Source organism: Miscanthus floridulus, chromosome 13 (assembly GCF_019320115.1).
Source record: "Miscanthus floridulus cultivar M001 chromosome 13, ASM1932011v1, whole genome shotgun sequence".
Classification (NCBI taxonomy): domain Eukaryota; kingdom Viridiplantae; phylum Streptophyta; class Magnoliopsida; order Poales; family Poaceae; genus Miscanthus; species Miscanthus floridulus.
In genome coordinates, this window is record NC_089592.1 from 13298348 (window position 1) to 13316907 (window position 18560).

Here is an 18560-nt window from a genome sequence, read left to right on the forward strand (position 1 = left end):
TAACCTAGTCTGTAGAAAGGAAAAATTGGTCAGATAATAATTCCAAGCCTAAACTCTTAACATATACAGCCTGAGCATGTACCATGATGTGTGGGTAGCAACATTTTGAGCCTATATTGATTAGCTCTGATGAAAAATTTAAATGACAAATAGATATATAAAGTTCCTCCTATGGATATGAATGCCAACGTTTGCTAGTTTGCACTTATACCAGTAATCACTATTTAGCCTCCACCTTGTGATTGCCACCTGCCAAGATGTGATTTACTATTAATGGGTATTTCAATTACTGGTTGCCTCATGGCCAAAATTCAAAGAGAAAAAAACTGATTATTTTGTGAAGCCCAATGCATGTAGCACCTCTTCCACATAAACTGTAAAATGTATTGTCTCATGAAATGGTCTATATATGCTTTTCACTGTAAAGTTTTGTTTGTTTGTGAAGAACTCAACTAAAAAAGAAGCCATACAAAGTTTAGTGCCCCTTGTCTTTCTTTATAATTTCTGGAAGGGTGTCCCAACTTTACCTTCCTTCTTGGAAAGCTCATATGCTACAATATCAAAAACAGTTCCTCAGTGAGCAAAATGCCCAAAGTACTAGGTTTCATCCCACGAGGCCACAAGATAACAATTTAAAGTTAGAGATAATGTAATGGACTATACACGATTAAATGTACATGAGATCAGATCTATATAACTTTACCCTCTTGGTTTAACTACATCATACAGTACTTCAAAACTCAAACTCATATTCATCGCTGTCACACAAATAGAAGTACCTGTTGTTAAACACTGAACTCCGCTGATGAATGGAGGTCACTGCCATGGCGTACTGGAATATGACGTTGACGCCGGCACGCCACCCAAATGCAGGATGCCCAAGTTCTTCAGTGCAGAATCAAGGGAGAACAGCCACTGAGCGGCAGGGGCAGCAACGCTTAATAAGGCCTGGTGGTGGCGGGGCCGCATGCGGCGGCACACGCCCTTTTGACTACAGGAAGGCAGGTCGCATAGGGACAACGTCAGAGGGTTCTGCCAAGTTTGAGAGGGCACAACCTCAATTACCAAGATACCCTCTATGATAAGAATTATATTTTGTAAACAATCTTCCTCAATTATTTATCTAGAAAATAGAAAAAATAAAAGTACCTTGAGGTACCAATGGTACTTTCCCAACCATCGTAAAAGGGCTATGTTTTTTTTTTGTGAGGCAGAGGCGATGTCGATAGAAATATCTGTTATCCTTGATACCAGGTTCTGATACAGGTAATTTGGATAGCTTGAAACCGATGATCTAGTTTATATATGAATACAAGTTGCATATAAAGGGTTGCTTCAAACTGACCGTCTAGCTTATATAACTAATAGGACCGATGACGATTATTTAAATCCAATAAAATACATTTTTCTCAACCATAGTAACATAAGTTCCACAATATAGTACTAAAAAGTGTTGGAAATCCAACAAAACAGATATTTCGCAACCATAAGTTCCACCATATAGTACCTAAAAGTGTTTACAATGAAACACATTTTTACAACCAGTTTAGGGATCACAAACATACAAAGATTGTTCCTCCATAGCAAGCATCAAGTGTTTGGTGCTATTGTTGAGCTTATTCTCACAGAAAGCATGGCAATGCATGGTGACCAAATACCGTTATTTATTCTCCAGAAAGTTGATATTAAGAATCTAAGGAAAACCAGGAGCCATCTCTTCATCTTCCATTGGACCACTCAGGCCAAGCGAACATTTTGGTCTAGCATGGTTGGCAGATGCTCTTCTTCCAGCAGATTTACTTGTTCCTGTATACCCAATATGTTATGTAAACCCTAACTCGAATAAAAACTTTCTACACGTAATTTGAAAACATATTTGATCTGTTTAGATGAAGGGCATACCGGCATCTTGAGCATCCATACCAGCTATCTTCTGCATACACCAAATGAAAAAAATAATATATTTCTTTATGAACAAAATGTAGGATGTCAAATTAAAAAGGTACTCTAATAAAAAAGTTGCATAGAAAACCTACACTAGTAGAGAACAGACCTTTGATCCTCGGCCAAAATGGGCTCTAGTCCCGGAATTTTTTGCCCCCGGGACTAGAAATACCTTTAGTCCCGGTTGGTGGCTCCAACCGGGACTAAAGGTTCCTGCCCAACGGCTACTGCGCCAGACAGAGGTGGCAGGGACCTTTAGTCCCGGTTGGAGCCACCAACCGGGACTAAAGGTATACTTTTACTCCCGGTTGGTGGCTCCAACCGGGAGTAAAGGTCTACTCCCGGGCCGTGGCTGCGCTCGGGGTTGGAAAGTTACCTTTAGTCCCGATTGGATCTATCAACCGGGACTAAATGTTCTCCCTTTATAAATCGGCCGTCTCCTCCTTCCTCCCCGAGCCCGAGCTCAGCACATTTTGAAGCTCACTGCAGTAGTGTTCTTGCTTCCTCCCTCCCTCCATTGTTCCTCCATCCATTCTTCGATTCCTCCGTCGATTCTTCAGTTGTAAAGGTTACCAATCTCATACTCTCATTTTTTACCATTTTCTTATACCATTTTATTCACTATATATATTTATGGTTCTTTATTGTGGTTTTTTTTCATTTGTAAGCAATTTGAGCTCAAAATCACTTTAAGCTTGCATATTTACATGAAAGAAGGTTAAAGTATATATAAATATAAAGTTAGAAAATAGTTAGAAAATTATAGCAAATCCTTACTAGTTGAACTTGCGGACCGTGTTCAGGTCGGCGAGGATGTTCTCTGCCGAGCGGTAACGGACGTCAAGGAGGAGCTTTGATTCTACGAGGGAGAGCGATAACGGTCGTGGAAGACCGTGTTCCCTTCCTCGTAGAATCGGAGCTCTTCCTTGACCAAGTACGGTGCCGTCCGGTGGAGAAATCCTCGCCGAGCTGATCACGTAAGCAAGGTCAACTAGTACGGATGGTTATTTATTCACATGTCCCGATATCGTCGTAGTAGTCTGTCAATCACCGTACCTAAACGTAGTATATATAAATAAAAACTTAGAAAATAGTTAGAAAATTATAGAAAATCCGTACTAGTTGAACTTGCGGACCGTGTTCAGCTCGGCAAGCATGTTCTCTGTCGAGCGGTAACGGACATCAAGGAGGAGCTTTGATTCTACGAGGGAGAGCGACAACGGTCGTGGGAGACCGTGTTCCCTTCCTCATAGAATCGGAGCTCTTCCTTGACCAAGTACGGTGCTGTCCGGTGGAGAAATGCTCGCCGAGATGATCACGTAAGCAAGGTCAACTAGTACGGATGGTTATTTATTCACACGTCCCGATATCGTCGTAGTAGTCTGTTATGTGTGTACATTCCCATTCTTCTGTTAATTTGCGGAAATATCATATGAATTACTTACCTGCCGCAGTAAAAGACGAGAACACAATGACCATTAAAAATATCATTGTTTAGAGATCTAGATAATTTTATAGTTTGTTAATTTTATTTGTTTATAAAAGAAGAAATTTATAGTGTATTAAAAAATGAGTATAGAGAGTAGATGGCAACTGCTTCCGGGTCCTCGGCCTCTCATGGGTTTCCAAAGCGACTTAGGCCGGGCCTTCCTCTCATTCCATGCGGCAAGTGTCGTGATGAGATGAAGATTGTGATGGAGTACCGAGTGAAGAAGGAGGGTCCCAACAAGGATCGTATCTTCTACAAGTGTCCGGATCGCAATGTGAGTTATTTTATCGTATTTAATGATTATGGTTAGTTTATACCTATTTTCATGATGGTTGTGATTAAAGTTCTAGTTTTTTGTTTTAATTTCAGTGGGATGGCAGTGGACGATGTTCAGGCTTCTACTGGGAGGAAGAGTATGTTGAACTCGTGCAAAAATATCTTGCACAACAGGCAGATACGGCGGCTAATGAGGCAGTGATCCAGTCGAAGAAGCCCAAAGATGTTGCACAATCGGGGGATCTGTCTGTTTTAGTTGAGATTGGTCGTGAAATCCTTGTGCTCCTGAAATGTATTTTAGCTTTAGTTCTTTTAGTGGTAGTTGGGATTGTCTACATTGTAGCGATGCTTTCATAAATTTGTATCTTTTGTGGTGGCACGCATGTTGTATAAATAATTAATTATGATCTAGGTTTTAATATGATATTTATGTCATGTAATGCAGATGAGCCGTCATTGGATGTATAATGCTGATCGCCGCTCACAAGAGTTCATTGACGGCGTGCATTCTTTATTACGTGCGGCCGAGACAAACAAACGCGACGGTTTCATGTGCTGCCCATGTGCCATATGTAAGAATACGGTGGAATATCCTTGCTCAAGGACTCTTCATTCACACTTGTTCAAGTCGGGTTTCATGCCAAACTATATTTGTTGGACAAAGCACGGAGAAACCGATGTTGTAATGGAAGAAGATGAAGAAGAACAATGGGACGACAATGATATTATTCCTGATGGTGTGTGCTTCAATGATACTGCAATGGGAGAAGTTGAAGAAGAGGTAGCCGCAGAAGATGAGCCGGCTGATGATCTTTGTCAGGTCATTCGTGATGCACAAAGAGAATGTGAAAGTGAAAAGGAGAAGATCAAGTTCGAGCGGATGCTAGAAGATCACAAGAAATTGTTGTACCCAACTTGTGATGCAGGGCAGAAAAAGTTGGGAACCACACTAGAATTGCTGCAATGGAAGGCAAAGAATGGTGTATCTGACAAGGGATTTGGAGAGTTACTAAAAATCCAAAAGAAGATGCTTCCGAAGTACAATGAATTGCCCGCCACTACCTACGAAGCAAAACAAGTTGTCTGTCCTATGGGGCTAGAAATAGAGAAGATACATGCATGTCCTAATGACTGCATCCTATACCGTGGCAAAGAGTACGAGAAATTGGATGCATGCCCGGTATGCCATGCGTCGCGGTATAAGATCAGGCGAGATGACCCTGGTGATGTTGAGGGCGAACGTCCACGTAAGAAAATCCCTGCCAAGGTTATGTGGTATGCTCCTATAATACCACGCTTGAAACGTCTGTTCAGAAACAAAGAACATGCAAAATTGTTACGATGGCACAAAGAAGACCGTAAGGTAGACAATATGTTGAGACACCCTGCTGATGGGTCCCAGTGGAGAGCAATCGATAGAGAATTCCCGGAGTTTGCAAATGACGCAAGAAACTTAAGGTTTGCTTTAAGTACAGATGGTATCAATCCTTTTGGAGAGCAGAACAGTAGTCATAGCACTTGGCCTGTTACTCTAAGTATCTACAACATTCCTCCTTGGTTATGCATGAAGCGGAAGTTCATTATGATGCCTGTGCTCATCCAAGGCCCGAAGCAACCTGGCAATGACATCGATGTGTACCTGAGACCACTTATTGATGAACTTCTCATTTTGTGGAATAAAGAAGGTGTACGTGTGTGGGATGAGTACAAACAGGAACACTTTGATCTGCGAGCATTGTTGTTCGTAACAATCAATGATTGGCCTGCTCTAAGTAATCTTTCAGGACAGTCAAACAAGGGATATAATGCATGCACACACTGCTTCGGTGATATTAGAGGTGTATTCTTGAAAAAATGTTGAAAGGTCGTGTACCTTGGCCATCGTCGATTTCTTCCTGCAAATCACCCCGTAAGAAAGAAAGGTAAGCATTTTAAAGGGAAAGCAGACCACCTGACCAAGCCTCGCAACCGAACCGGTGAGGATGTACTCGATATGGTCAATGATGTGAAAGTCGTCTTTGGAAAAGGACATGGAAGCCAACCTATTCCGAAAGACGCTAACGGTCACGCACCCATGTGGAAGAAAAAGTCCATATTTTGGGACCTACCCTATTGGCAAGTCCTGGAGGTCCGTAGCTCGATCGACGTGATGCACCTGACGAAGAATCTTTGTGTGAACCTGCTAGGCTTTATGGGTGTGTATGGAAAGCCTAAGGACACATTTGAAGCACGACAGGACCTGCGTTGTTTGAGAGAAAGAGACAACCTGCATCCAGAGAAGACAGATGATGGACGCCATTACTTACGTCCTGCTAGCTACACTCTAAGCAAAGAGGAGAAGGAAATCATGTTTGAATGCTTAAACAACATCAAGGTACCATCTGGATTCTCCTCGAATATAAAGGGTATTATAAATGTGACAGAGAAGAAATTCTGTAACTTAAAGTCCCATGACTGTCACGTTCTCATGACGCAATTACTTCCAGTTGCATTAAGAGGAATTCTACCTCCAAATGTACGTCTAGCCACCGTAAAGCTATGTGCATTCCTCAATGCAATTTCTCAGAAGGCAATTGATCCAACTGATCTAGCTAAACTACAGAATGATGTGGTTCAATGTCTCGTCAGCTTTGAGTTAGTGTTCCCTCCTTCCTTCTTTGATATTATGACACACCTCCTAGTTCACCTAGTCAAGGAGATTTTCACTCTCGGTCCTGTGTTCCTACACAACATGTTCCCCTTAGAGAGATTCATGGGAGTCCTAAAGAAATATGTTCACAACCATGCTCGCCCAGAAGGAAGCATCGCCAAGGGCTATGGAACAGAAGAGGTCATTGAGTTCTGTGTTGACTTTATTCCCGACCTTGACTCGATTGGTGTTCCTGAATCGAGACATGAGGGGAGACTAAGCGGAAAGGGGACACTAGGGAGGAAAACATATATTGGTACGGATGATGATTATTTCAATAAAGCGCACTACACAGTTCTACAGAACTCCTCTTTGGTAGATCCGTATATTGAGACACACAAGGATCTCTTACGATCCGAGTTTCCAGGCAAGACTGAAGCTTGGATTACGCATAAGCACATGGAAACTTTCGGCGGTTGGTTGCGAAAAAAATGTCAAGGTGATGAGAGCATCCATGAGCAACTGTATTTATTGGCTATGCAACCATCATGGCATATCGTCACATACAAAGGGTACGAGATAAATGGGAACATATTCTACACAGTAGCCCAAGATAAAAGGAGTACCAACCAAAACAGTGGTGTCCGCATAGATGCCACAGACCCGAATGGGAATAAGCAGACATATTATGGACGCATAGATGAAATATGGGAACTAGAATATGCACCTACTTTGAAGATCCCATTGTTCAAGTGCCAATGGGTCAAGGTGACCGGAGGCGGAGTAACAGTAGACAACGAGTATGGAATGACAACAGTAGACCTAAGTAATATTGGGTACAAAGACGAACCATTCGTCCTTGCCAAGGATGTGAATCAGGTGTTCTATGTCAATGATATGTCTACCAAACCAAAAAGAGGGAAAAACGATAATGACTCAACCAAAGAGCCAAAGCGCCACATAGTTCTTTCAGGGAAAAGAGTCATCGTGGGAATTGAGGACAAGTCGGACATGTCAGAAGAATATGAAAAGGATGACCGAATTCCGCCCTTCAAAGTGAACAAAGACCCTAGCATCTTGGTAAATGATGAGGACACTCCATGGTTACGAAGCGATCATAACCAAGGGACATACGTAAAGAAGAAGTTCACTGCTGTGCCCACTTGATGATATAGTGATTTAATATAGTGTGTGTTTGAGATATTATGTAATAATTGTGAATTCAGATGTTTATTATGTCATATTTCAAATTAAATCAATGTTTGATTTGGTGGGATTTCTCTCTCAAAAAGGTAAATTAGGATACTGAGTGATGAAAAATTAAAATATTAACGTTAAAATGATGTGAAAACAAATTTCCTGTCCAAAACCAATAATTTTAATAATTTTAATTAAACACTACATTTTTGCATTAACGAAATAATAAATATTAGTTACATTATGTTTTATAATTCTAACAAAAAATAAAAAAAGTTAGGTTATCGATTTTTCCTATGTGCAATAAACAAAAATAAAATTCATATTTTTAACAAAATAATTTTATGCCTTTTATTTAATTTACTATGTATTTAATAAAAACTATTGCATTTCTATTGTATTTAACAAGACTATTGCTTAAAACAGGCGGGAAACGAAACTGCAGGCCACCTTTACTCCCGGGTGGGAAGCCCACCCGGGAGTAAAGGTGGGCTGCAGTTTCGTGGCCCGCCAAAAAAAGCCTTTACTCCCGGTGCGTGTTACCAACCGGGAGTAAAGGTATACCTTTACTCCCGGTTGGTAACACGCACCGGGAGTAAAGGAACCTTTACTCCCGGTTGGTAATACGCACCGGGAGTAAAGGGTTTTTACTCCCGGTTGGTGGCTGGCACCGGGAGTAATTCTCCTCTGCTATATAACCTCCAGCGCCTGGCAGATCGATCTGCTCGTCTTCTTCCTCGTCGAACACCGCCGCCCGGCCTCTTCTTCGACCTCGCGCCGCGTCCGTTCGCCTTCCGTGACACCGGCGCCGCCGTCTTCTTCCTCGTGCGGCCTCCACCGCGCGCGCCCGTGCCCCTCCTCCGCGCTTGCCCGTGGCCCTCCACCGCGCCCTCCTCCGCGCCCGAGGCCCTCCACCGCGCGTTGCCCCACCGCGCCGACCCGAGGCCCTCCAGTACGTACACTGCCGAGCTTCGAGGTGATATATTCGTCGATCTCTTTGTACATTCGTCCGAGCCCTCCACTGCCGAGTTATAGATCACGTCGAAAACTACAACTTTGGTGTAAGCCATGTCAACGGTCGAGGTCGATTGAAAATTCCAAATTTTGAATCACAAAATCTATAGAAACTAAAAATGAATATTTGGAACTCTAAATGATTTTAAATAAAAATATATCTTAAGGCAAGTTTTGAATATTTGGAACTCTAAATGACAAGTATAATTAAGGATCACCAATGAAATTACTTTAGAAATTAATTAGATCGATGTAAATCCATGGCTTGTATAATAAACACGCTATATATTATTTGGAAACAACGCTACGAACCATCCGCTAATGATCCAGCCCATCAACCGCCATATATTCATCACTATATGATATGCCATTATTTCAAGATGCAGTTTCAATAGAAGAATTTTTTCTATCTTCATAGATCAATGTTTGTTAACGAAATTTTATCCAAATATATTCATGTAGGGTCTTTTTTTTGAAGGATTTGTTGTAGGATATATAATGGTCAAATAGGAACTCAATTTTGATACCCAGTTTATAAACTAAGCGTTTTTTAGTTTATCAAAAATATCACATGTTTCTTCATTTGTGAACTTTGAATATACAGATATAATATATTAATGTTGCTAAAGTAATATGAGCATTACATATTTTTTTCCGGGAAGACTATCTTCAAACTTTATATCATAGCATCAGAGATCGCCTGTAGAAGAAGAAAATAAATTCTTATCATTTCGGAAATAGTAATGGTTATATGAGCAATAAGACACGTATACTTACATTTCATAATGGCTTATACTTATATTATTAACATAGAATTTTCTCATATGATGAATGACTACATGGTTGATCACATGGTACATAGGATCACAACATCACGCACCGACACCGCCCCGGCCCGCCTCACGTCGTCGTCGTCGTCAGCACGCCGGCCCGCCTCACGTCATCGTCGTCAGCACACCGGCCACCGCGCCGACACGTATATATACGTCATTTGTATTCATATGCATTTCGTCCATGCGTTTCTATGTATACGGCGGAGCACCGCCGCCCTCGTTCACCCATGTGTACAGACATATATACGGCGGAGTGGAGCACCGCCACTCTTGTCACACCGCCCTTTCTCGTGCCCTAATTCGCCCTAGTACCGACGTAGTTCGTCCTAGTGTGGCGAATTGCGTCCGTGATCGAGGGGCAAGATTTAATAATGCATATTGTTTGTAGATTTTACGCATGTAATAAGCAAAGATTTGACGTACTATATATTGGTTTTGTTTTTTGAAGCTAGATGGCCGACCCGAGAAATATGGATGAGGAGGAGTTGATGATGAATTTGATCAACACTGGCACTCAAGTTGCCGGCGATGATGGTGCTAAAAATAACGTGCAAGAGGATGTAGATGACGGGAGTCAGTACTTAGCTCTTGAACAAAATGAGCAACAACATATTGGCCAAGTATATATTTTTTATTATTAGCTATATATATATATTATCATATGTCTTATGTGTGCTCATGACATTAAAAATAATGTTTATGTTTTGTAGCCCTCTGGATCGACATCAACAACTACAACGAAGAGTAAAAATGTTCGAGGTCCCAAAAAGCCATTGGAGGGTCGCTTCATCATCTCGGAGTTCAATGTGGATACAGGAGAACCGGGGGGGCCGAATAAAATGAAATTTGTGCACCACTGTGGTTACCTTGTACGGGACCGGCTCCCGATTAGTACCCGTGAATGGAAGAAGAAGACCAATGCTCCTCATATCAGTTTTGTCTCCGATCGTGACAAGGCGTTAATTTGGAATGATGTCTTGGTACATTTCACGCTCCAAACAGATGATTATGATGATATAATAGATGGTGATGAATTGAAGGAGCGAGTTAGGGATTGGGCAATGAAGAAGATGGCCACCCAGTTTCAGACTTGGAAGAAACACCTATACACGACGTATGTCAAGAAGAACATAGCACCAGATTTTACTGTCCCAGGCCCGATCTCAAAGCAGAGGCCCTATTGGGATGAGTTTGTACAGTACAAGACTTCAGAAGAGGGTGTGAGTCGGGTGATAAAGAACCAACGTAATGCCCAACAGAAGACATACCACCATACCTTGGGATCAGGTGGCTACCCGACTGCCATTAAGAAGTGGAACAAAATGGAAGCAGACCTTCTTGCCAAGGGTATCAGACCAGAATCACTCGAGTGGGGAGAACGTGCAAAGAATTGGTTTTTCGCTCATGGGGGAACACTAGACCAGGAGACAGGGAAGTGCGTTTATGGCGCAAGACTGCAAGAAGCAGCAGAAAGATTGTTTTATGCTCAGAGAGCTGCTGCTAGTGGTGAGTTCAGGCCCAACAGAGAGAAGGATGAGCTGACATACGCCATCGGGACTATTGAACATGGTGGCCGAACTAGAGGCAAAGGAAGTGTCTCGTGGGAGCATGGATTCCCTCAGGACAGACCTTCCTACAGAAGTCGCCAGAGAAAGAAGGAAGAAGAGGCACACCGGCTCCAGAGGTTGGAGGAAGCGGTGCGTGAAGCACAGGAGCGGGAAAAAAAACCTTGAAGCGAGAATGCAGGAGGAAATCAAAAGGCAAGTGCAAATAGCAGTGAGTGCAAGCAAGCAGGCATCAGAGCCAGGAATCAACATTAGCCAATCTGTTCAGTTGAAAAGCAGCTGCGCTTCCACGGAGATACCAAATCAAGGGGACACAGGACTGCGCTTCCCTGTGGATGACGTCACTGAACCTTGTACAACGTGTGAGCTACACATTCCGAAGGAGAATTCCACAATCAAGGTGGCTATCGGTCTTGTTAATCCTATCGACCGAACCAAGACACCAAGGATTCATGGGAATATAATCCAAGAAGGATATGCCACCATCTCGGTAGATAAAGCTAAAAAAGGTTTTAGTGATTTGCCTCTTGACATTCCTGGAGGTGATGGCGAGAAGACTCTAGGAGAAGCGGAGAAGACATTCATTCTATGGCGCAAGCGCTACATCATCATTCCAGGGATGTCGGCTCCACCTCCTTCTGAACTACCTCACCATAGGTACGTGCGGATGAAAACACTACATCATTAATTTGTATTGGCTTAAATAATTAACAATCTGCTCATAATAATATGTCATTCCTTTTTTTGTAGCAGATCCTCCCCCAACCTAAATCCAATTGTTCAATCGCCAGATCATCATAGTGCTCTGTACGATGACATTGTGTTGGAAGACGAGGCTGCATCCACACCCTCTCCAAGGAGGTCTCCAACGCCACAGCCGCCACCTCCAAGGAGGTCTCCAACGCCGCTGCCAACACCTCCAAGGAGGTCTCCAACGCCTCCCCCGCCCCCGCCTACCAAGAAGCCTAGCAAGAGGCCAGCCCCTCAAACGAAGAATCAGTCCCCGCCTGCAAAGAAAGCCACCGTGAAACCAAGGGCTATTTCCAAAATAATATTTGAAGAGAAGGAAGAAGGAACTGATGCATATAAAAAAGACATGTCTAGATTCTATGACAAACTTAAAATGAATCAAGAAGCAAGGAGAAACCCAGAGAAACCGTACTTCTTCGTAGCTCCGGATATTTTAAGAAAAAAGGTGACTTCTTACCAGCATCAACAGCGGGAATCTCGTAAGCCGTCCAAATCAACGTTATCAGACTATGACCGCACTCTCACCAAGTCAATTGAGGCGGCACAGAAAAAGAAGCGGGCAGGGAAAGGAGTTGCCCAACTCGGACAACAAGCGCACCAATCAATCCCCCCGCTAGTTGTTGGTAATGAATATGGTTCGAATTTAGGATTAATGCATCAGGCAAACATACCTCCGGATGTCGATTTGGATCACCTTGGTGAATTTCTTGATGAGACTGGTCTCGACCTTTACCAGATGTTTGGTGATGGAAAAATTGAGAGTGCGGCGGAGGTTGATATTTGGAAGAAAAAATTTGTACTAGGCCAGAGTCTATACAACCCTCAAGCCTTATCTGATCTGGGGACGCAAATGTACCTGCTAAACAAGTGGTACATGCAGGCGTCTACCAGTGGAGACTTCTGCGTTGGTGTCAGAATTAGAGACGAACATTGGTTCCGTGGCGATGATGTTATGTATGTTGACTTTGCAGAATTTCATCAACTATGCCACCTTACCTCTCTGGACAAAGTTATCATTAGCTGCTATTGCCTGTAAGTAATAATTCTTTCGATCTATTATTAAACTCATCATATGTGTGCATATGCATATAAATTATCCTAACAAGTACTATATATATGCAGATTTACAATGACAGAGCTCAGAAAGGAAGGCTGCAATGAAATTGGTTTTGTTGATCCCCATATAGTATTCAAAGACCCAATTACTCCAATGACTAATTGGAAGTCTGAGTCAGAGAGTAACATCATGAACTTCTTAGTGAACCAACGCCACAAGAAGGATATACTCTTTCCCTATAACTTCAAGTGAGTGTTAATCATGTCGATCATAGCCTTAATGGCTCATATGTTGATTCTAGTTAATTAATGAGTGTTATGCGTTATATCCTATAAACACATGCAGCAATCACTGGATATTGATGGACATCGATCTGGTGAAAAGTCACTTGATAATCTATGACTCGATGAGAAAACCACAACAAGACTACCAAGATATGATAGATATTATCCAGAGGTAATTTCGGGATCTCTAGCAACTATATATACACACAAACATGATGATTAACTATATCTGATGACGTGGCAAATTTTTTATTGGGCAGTGTTTGGAAAACCTTTATTGAGAAGCAACACATGGAAAAATGCAAAGCGCCACTGAATGTAATCCCATTGAAAGTAAGTCCCCTGAATCGCATCATCTTTATTAATTAAACATATAGCTTTCACCGGATCACCAGATTGGATGACAAATCTTTTTCTCGTAAAGTGGTGTCTGAGGCAGGAACAGGGGAACAACTACTGTGGTTACTATGTTTGCAAGTTTATCAAGGTGCTCTCCCAAAGAACTCCTACAGAGAGACTCAAAGTACGTTAAAAATACACTATATATTCATTTAATTATTATTATTGATTGTGTTACTATGTCTTTATATATATATATATATGTACATATATTAATTTATTTTCCTTTAATTCAAACCTGTAGACTCGATGGTTGGAGGAAAAGGTCATACGGCAAGACCAAATCAAAGCAATTCAAGAGTCTATAGCCGGATTTTTTAATGAGCAGGTCATCGATTCCAAGGGCGAGTTCTACTTCGACCCAACACTGCCATTGAAGCCAAGCTAGAGGATGAGAAGAAACTTATTATGTCACAACAACTATAATGCAATCTTTTGTAATATATGCACATGAAATAATATAATGTAAAATACACATATGCATGCATGCATGTAAATATATATATGATGCATGCATATATATATATATATATATATATATTTCTATGCTTGAATTGTGTGATTTAATACGTTCATTGTGCTTGAACCGAAACATACTATATGCGCATATAAATGTATAATTAGCAGCGTACAATACGACTTCGAAAACCTATTTTGAAAAGAAAACAAAAAAATGAAAAGAAAAGAAAAAAGAAAAAAACCTTTAGTCCCGGTTCGTATTACCAACCGGGACTAAAGGTGCCGGCCATCGTGGCATGTCAGGAGGCACCTTTAGTCCCGGTTGGTGTTACCCACCGGGACTAAAGGTCCTCCTTTAGTCCCGGTTCCTGACCCGGGACTAAAGGACCCCCCCTTTAGTCCCGGATGCTTGCTCCCGGGTGGGGAACCGGGACTAGAGGGGGTTCCCCACCGGGAGTAAAGCTCGGTTCTCTACCAGTGCTAGAAGACCAGGAAATGTTAACCTTGAAAGTATTCGTGGCAATGAATTTTCAGAAAATGTGGCAAGTTATATATTTTTGAGGTATGATTTTTCTCAAGTAGTGCTGTTACCTTCTTTTGTAATTTTCTTCCTTTAAATATGCCATTTTCGATTCCTTCAGATTCCACAAACAGTTCAACTTCACCTATGGAACGGAACTGGTGGCGGTAGTCCTTATGAATGCAAGTCTATACAAAAAAAATGTACTTGAGGATCAGTATCATATTTCACACAATGACTCCCACATGTCTAGAAAACATACCCATATCCGATTAGAAGAATATTATCACATTTACAATATGTAGGAACCATTAAGTCTGCAAAAATTTTCTGTAAACAAGATCACAGTAACAAACGACATGCTTGGAATATGCTGTGGAACTACGTTGATGCGAAACACACAGGGGCCCATCTTAGACATCCATGAATAAATTTGGAAAGTCAATAGGTATGATTTATCCACATAAGGTTCTTATTAGAATTTCATAAACCATTCCACCATGCCGACTGGGATGCTAGACCGGCTGGTCAAACACTCCGGGTGGCACCCTTGCGGCCTAGGTTCCATCCCCCACTGGGTCAAATTGCAGTGCCGGAGCTAAGGTTTGGAGTTTTTCTTGGACTAAGTGAGAAGTCATCTACTTTAATGTGAATGCTTGGGGCCGCATGCTACCCCCCACAGTCCGAGTTTTTTAAACCATTCCACCATTAATAAGTAATCATAAAATATTGGATTATGAGCGCAAAGAGTATAATTGGCTCGTCATGTACGGAAAACATACAACTAGCAGAGTACAATGGGCCACCACATTCACAAGATATGTTACTCCATATGATGAAAGAACATTCTTATTTTTACACTTGATACATGTACATGATGTCTCCAGATTTGTCTTTGAACTGCAATTTTGTTATATACATGTGAACAAGTGAACAGTTTTGTGAAAATGACTCATACAAAATTTAAATAACATCGACATAAAATTAAAATCCAAACATTTTTCAACAACTAATAGATCTTGTCATGAAAGATAAAATCAAATGCACAGCTATAATTTAGTGTATGTTTTCCCATTAATGCTTTGGTATTTCAGGGAACATGACATTATAAATCAATTGCTAATAAAGAAATTCAATACAGATTTGTAGGCTTGTTATCAGAACTCGAGACACAATAATGACTTCAGGGTAACAATATTTCTTGCTCCGAACCATCCCTGTATATTTGGCAAAGGTCACTTGATCAAATTATTTATGGGATCACCACTTGAAACGGCAAATTTGCCGAGTGTTTTTATGTTTGCCGAGTGTATTCTCTCGGGCACTCAGCAAACAAGATCTTCGCCGAGTGCTGCGCTAAAAACACTCAACAAAAAAAAAACACTCGGTAAATAGTAGGTTTGCTGAGTGTAAAAAAAAACACAAGGCAAAGATAGGGTTTGCTGAGTGTTTTTTTTTGACACTCGGCAAAGAAGTAAAATCTTTTTTCAGGGAAAGAAGGAGAAGAAAAAAAATGAAAAAAAAACTTTGCCGAGTGCCCAGATCCAGGACACTCGGCAAAGAAAGAAAATCTTTTTTCTGGGAAAGAAGGAGAAGAAAAAAAATAAAAAAAAACTTTGCTGAGTGCCCAGATCTAGGACACTCGGCAAAGGAAAAAAATATTTTTTTTTGGGAAAGAATGAGAAGAAAAAAATAAAAAAAAAACTTTGCCGAGTGTCCAGATCTAGGACACTCGGCAAAGTAAAAAAAATCTTTTTTTAACCGCACGGCCCCCTCCCCTTCTCCCCGCGCCGCATCCACATGCCCCCTCCCCTTCTCCCCGCCAGCGGCCCCTCCCCTCCCGGCCGGATCCGATGGCCCGGCCACCCCTTCTTCCCCCGGCCACCGCCCCCTCCCCTTCTCCCCCGCGCCGCGTCCGCATGCCCCCTCCCCTTCTCCCCGCCGGCGGCCCCTCCCCTCCCGGCCGGATCCGGCGGCCCGACCACCCCTCCTTCCCCCCGCCGCCGCCCCCTCCCCTTCTCCCCAGCGCCGCCCCATCCACTCCTTCCCTAGATCCAGTGGCGGCCCCTACCCTCCCAGATCCGGTGGCGTCCCGACGGCTGCCCCTCCCCTCTCTCGGATCCGACGGCTGGCGTGCGGTTGGCGTGGTGGCAGGCGGAGTCCGGCGTGGGGCTTGGTGGCATGGTGGGCGCGTGGCGTGGGTAGCGTGGCGGCGTCCGGCGTGGGGCAGCGGGCGTGGCAGCGTGGTGACCGTGGTGGCCGTGGTGGGTGGCGGTCGGTGGCGGTGGCCGGTGGCAATTTATTTTATTTTTATTTCTTGCGAAAAATGTTTGCCGAGTGTTTTTTGGGCACTCGGCAACGTATTTGCCGAGTGCCTGACGAAAAACACTCGGCAAAGTGAGTTTGCCGATGAATTTTTTTGCCGAGTGCCCTTTACCGAGTGTTACACTCGGCAAAGGGTTTGCCGAGTGTTACACTCGGCAAAGGGTTTGCCGAGTGTATTTGTGGCTTTGCCGTGTGCCAGCTCGCGTTCCCGGTAGTGGATGTGGCTAATGGCCTCTCCCTTCCTATGACTTTCTCCCTCTCACCAAGAATAGATAACAAAAAATCTGTTCAGCCCGAGGCAGAAGAATTGGTAGTACCCCATCATGGCTCTGCAGCTATAGAATAATGTTCATGGTCTAGCCAGCACTAGGCAAAGGCAGCACAATCAAAGGTAGACAACAACATCAGTGACCAAGATCTTCTCTTATCTTAGTGTTTATGTAGTGCAAAGGAGGAAGCTAGATCCTATTAGATGCTATTACCCCTAGTGCGTCTATTTTAGCAAAAAGCAAGTCATATACAAACATCATAGCACTACTTGAGAAAATGTCTTGAATAAATAGAATACTATCATAAATCATGAATACTACAACAAGGTGCACTAGAAATGACAGTTTTGAATCACTTATTGTTGACATGAGTGTAAGTATGTTTCATTAGACAATAGTGCTGATTGAAAGAAGTACTCACCCTATCAATATGCCCATTAAATCTTTTGCGAGCAAAGGCTCTCCAGTCCTGAGCTTGGTAACCTTTTAGATCCTTCAACCATTTGGGAACGTCAACGTCTTTGTTCCGTTGTTCCATTGCAACCTCTTCTTCTTGTGCATCTAGCACAGGAGGAGGTAGGTCAGAGATGGTCGTCGCATCTGAATCAACTTCAACTGAATTTGAAGCCATGGAGTCACTAGCACTACTACAGAGAACTTATCCCAGGCGAGCAAAACAGATCCCGGGGCAGGCAACAGGTCCGCCTACATGAAAGGTCTACATTAAACAAAATAACGTAGGCAGGCGCAAATGACTGCCTGGGTTTATCAAAATAACAGAGGCCAATAGAAATGCACGCCTGCGTAAATAATTTCATGAATTAAAAAAAGCACACTGAGTCTAGTGGCCCACCAAGCCCGATACCTAGATGCACCCCAGCGAGCACCGCCGGGAGCCGCCATGTCACACCCAATTTTAAGGATAAAATGGGATGCATAAATGTTATGTGCGCCCAGAGATCAGTCACACACATAAGCTGACAAATTACAAAGTATCATCACAAGTGTTCATTACATCACGAATAATAACTCCTTACAAAAGAATCAAGTCTATAATAAAAGCAGAAGAACTAGATAACTACTCTCCATGAGAGCCTCCAAACTCCATAGGGAACGTCGACCGGTGAACCACAAGTCTAGTAATCCTCAGGAAAGTCCTCATAACCATTGACATCTGTTATCCATCTGGGATTTTTATCCAAATAATGAAAATAAACAAGCACAAGTACATCTCATAGTTAACAAGAATAACATGGGGTTATGAAGCTCAAAAGGCCAACAATAGTTGTACTGCGGTTAGCATTTTTATTAAGTCACAAATTTTAACACTATATTAGCATTTAGTTGTGCTTAAGCCCCAATTATACCACATGATCATATAAAACAATAATTTATCTCATAATTAATCAACAATGATAATAGTTCTCTATTCTATGAGTTTTTTGGGACGCTTGTCTCTGTGAGAACAGCTGATATACCAGTTCTACATTCTGCAGAGGTTGTACACTTTCACAGCGAACCGTGATTTACCCTTTCGCCCGAGGTAGCTA

General features: G+C 42.4%; 1 protein-coding gene across 1 annotated transcript; it reads right to left on the bottom strand.

Annotated features, from left to right (window-relative positions):
- Positions 1–1693: 1693 nt before the first annotated feature.
- LOC136499476 (uncharacterized) lies at positions 1694–17641 on the bottom strand. Its single transcript, XM_066495115.1, has 4 exons — positions 17432–17641; positions 14488–14604; positions 1903–1933; positions 1694–1806 (listed from the first exon to the last, which is right to left on the bottom strand). The coding sequence occupies exons 1-4, from the start codon at positions 17639–17641 to the stop codon at positions 1694–1696; spliced, it is 471 nt and encodes a 156-aa protein (XP_066351212.1).
- Between the last annotated feature and the right edge of the window lie 919 nt (positions 17642–18560).

Excerpts from the sequence above, each read along its gene's own strand:
- LOC136499476 (XM_066495115.1), bottom strand. The coding sequence starts at position 17,641 with ATGGCTTCAAATTCAGTTGAAGTTGATTCAGATGCGACGACCATCTCT. Across the intron at positions 1,934-14,487 it reads GAAGAAAATTACAAAAGAAG|AAGATAGCTGGTATGGATGC; the intron begins GTAACAGCACTA and ends TGGTGTATGCAG. Across the intron at positions 1,807-1,902 it reads TATGGATGCTCAAGATGCCG|GAACAAGTAAATCTGCTGGA; the intron begins GTATGCCCTTCA and ends TTGGGTATACAG.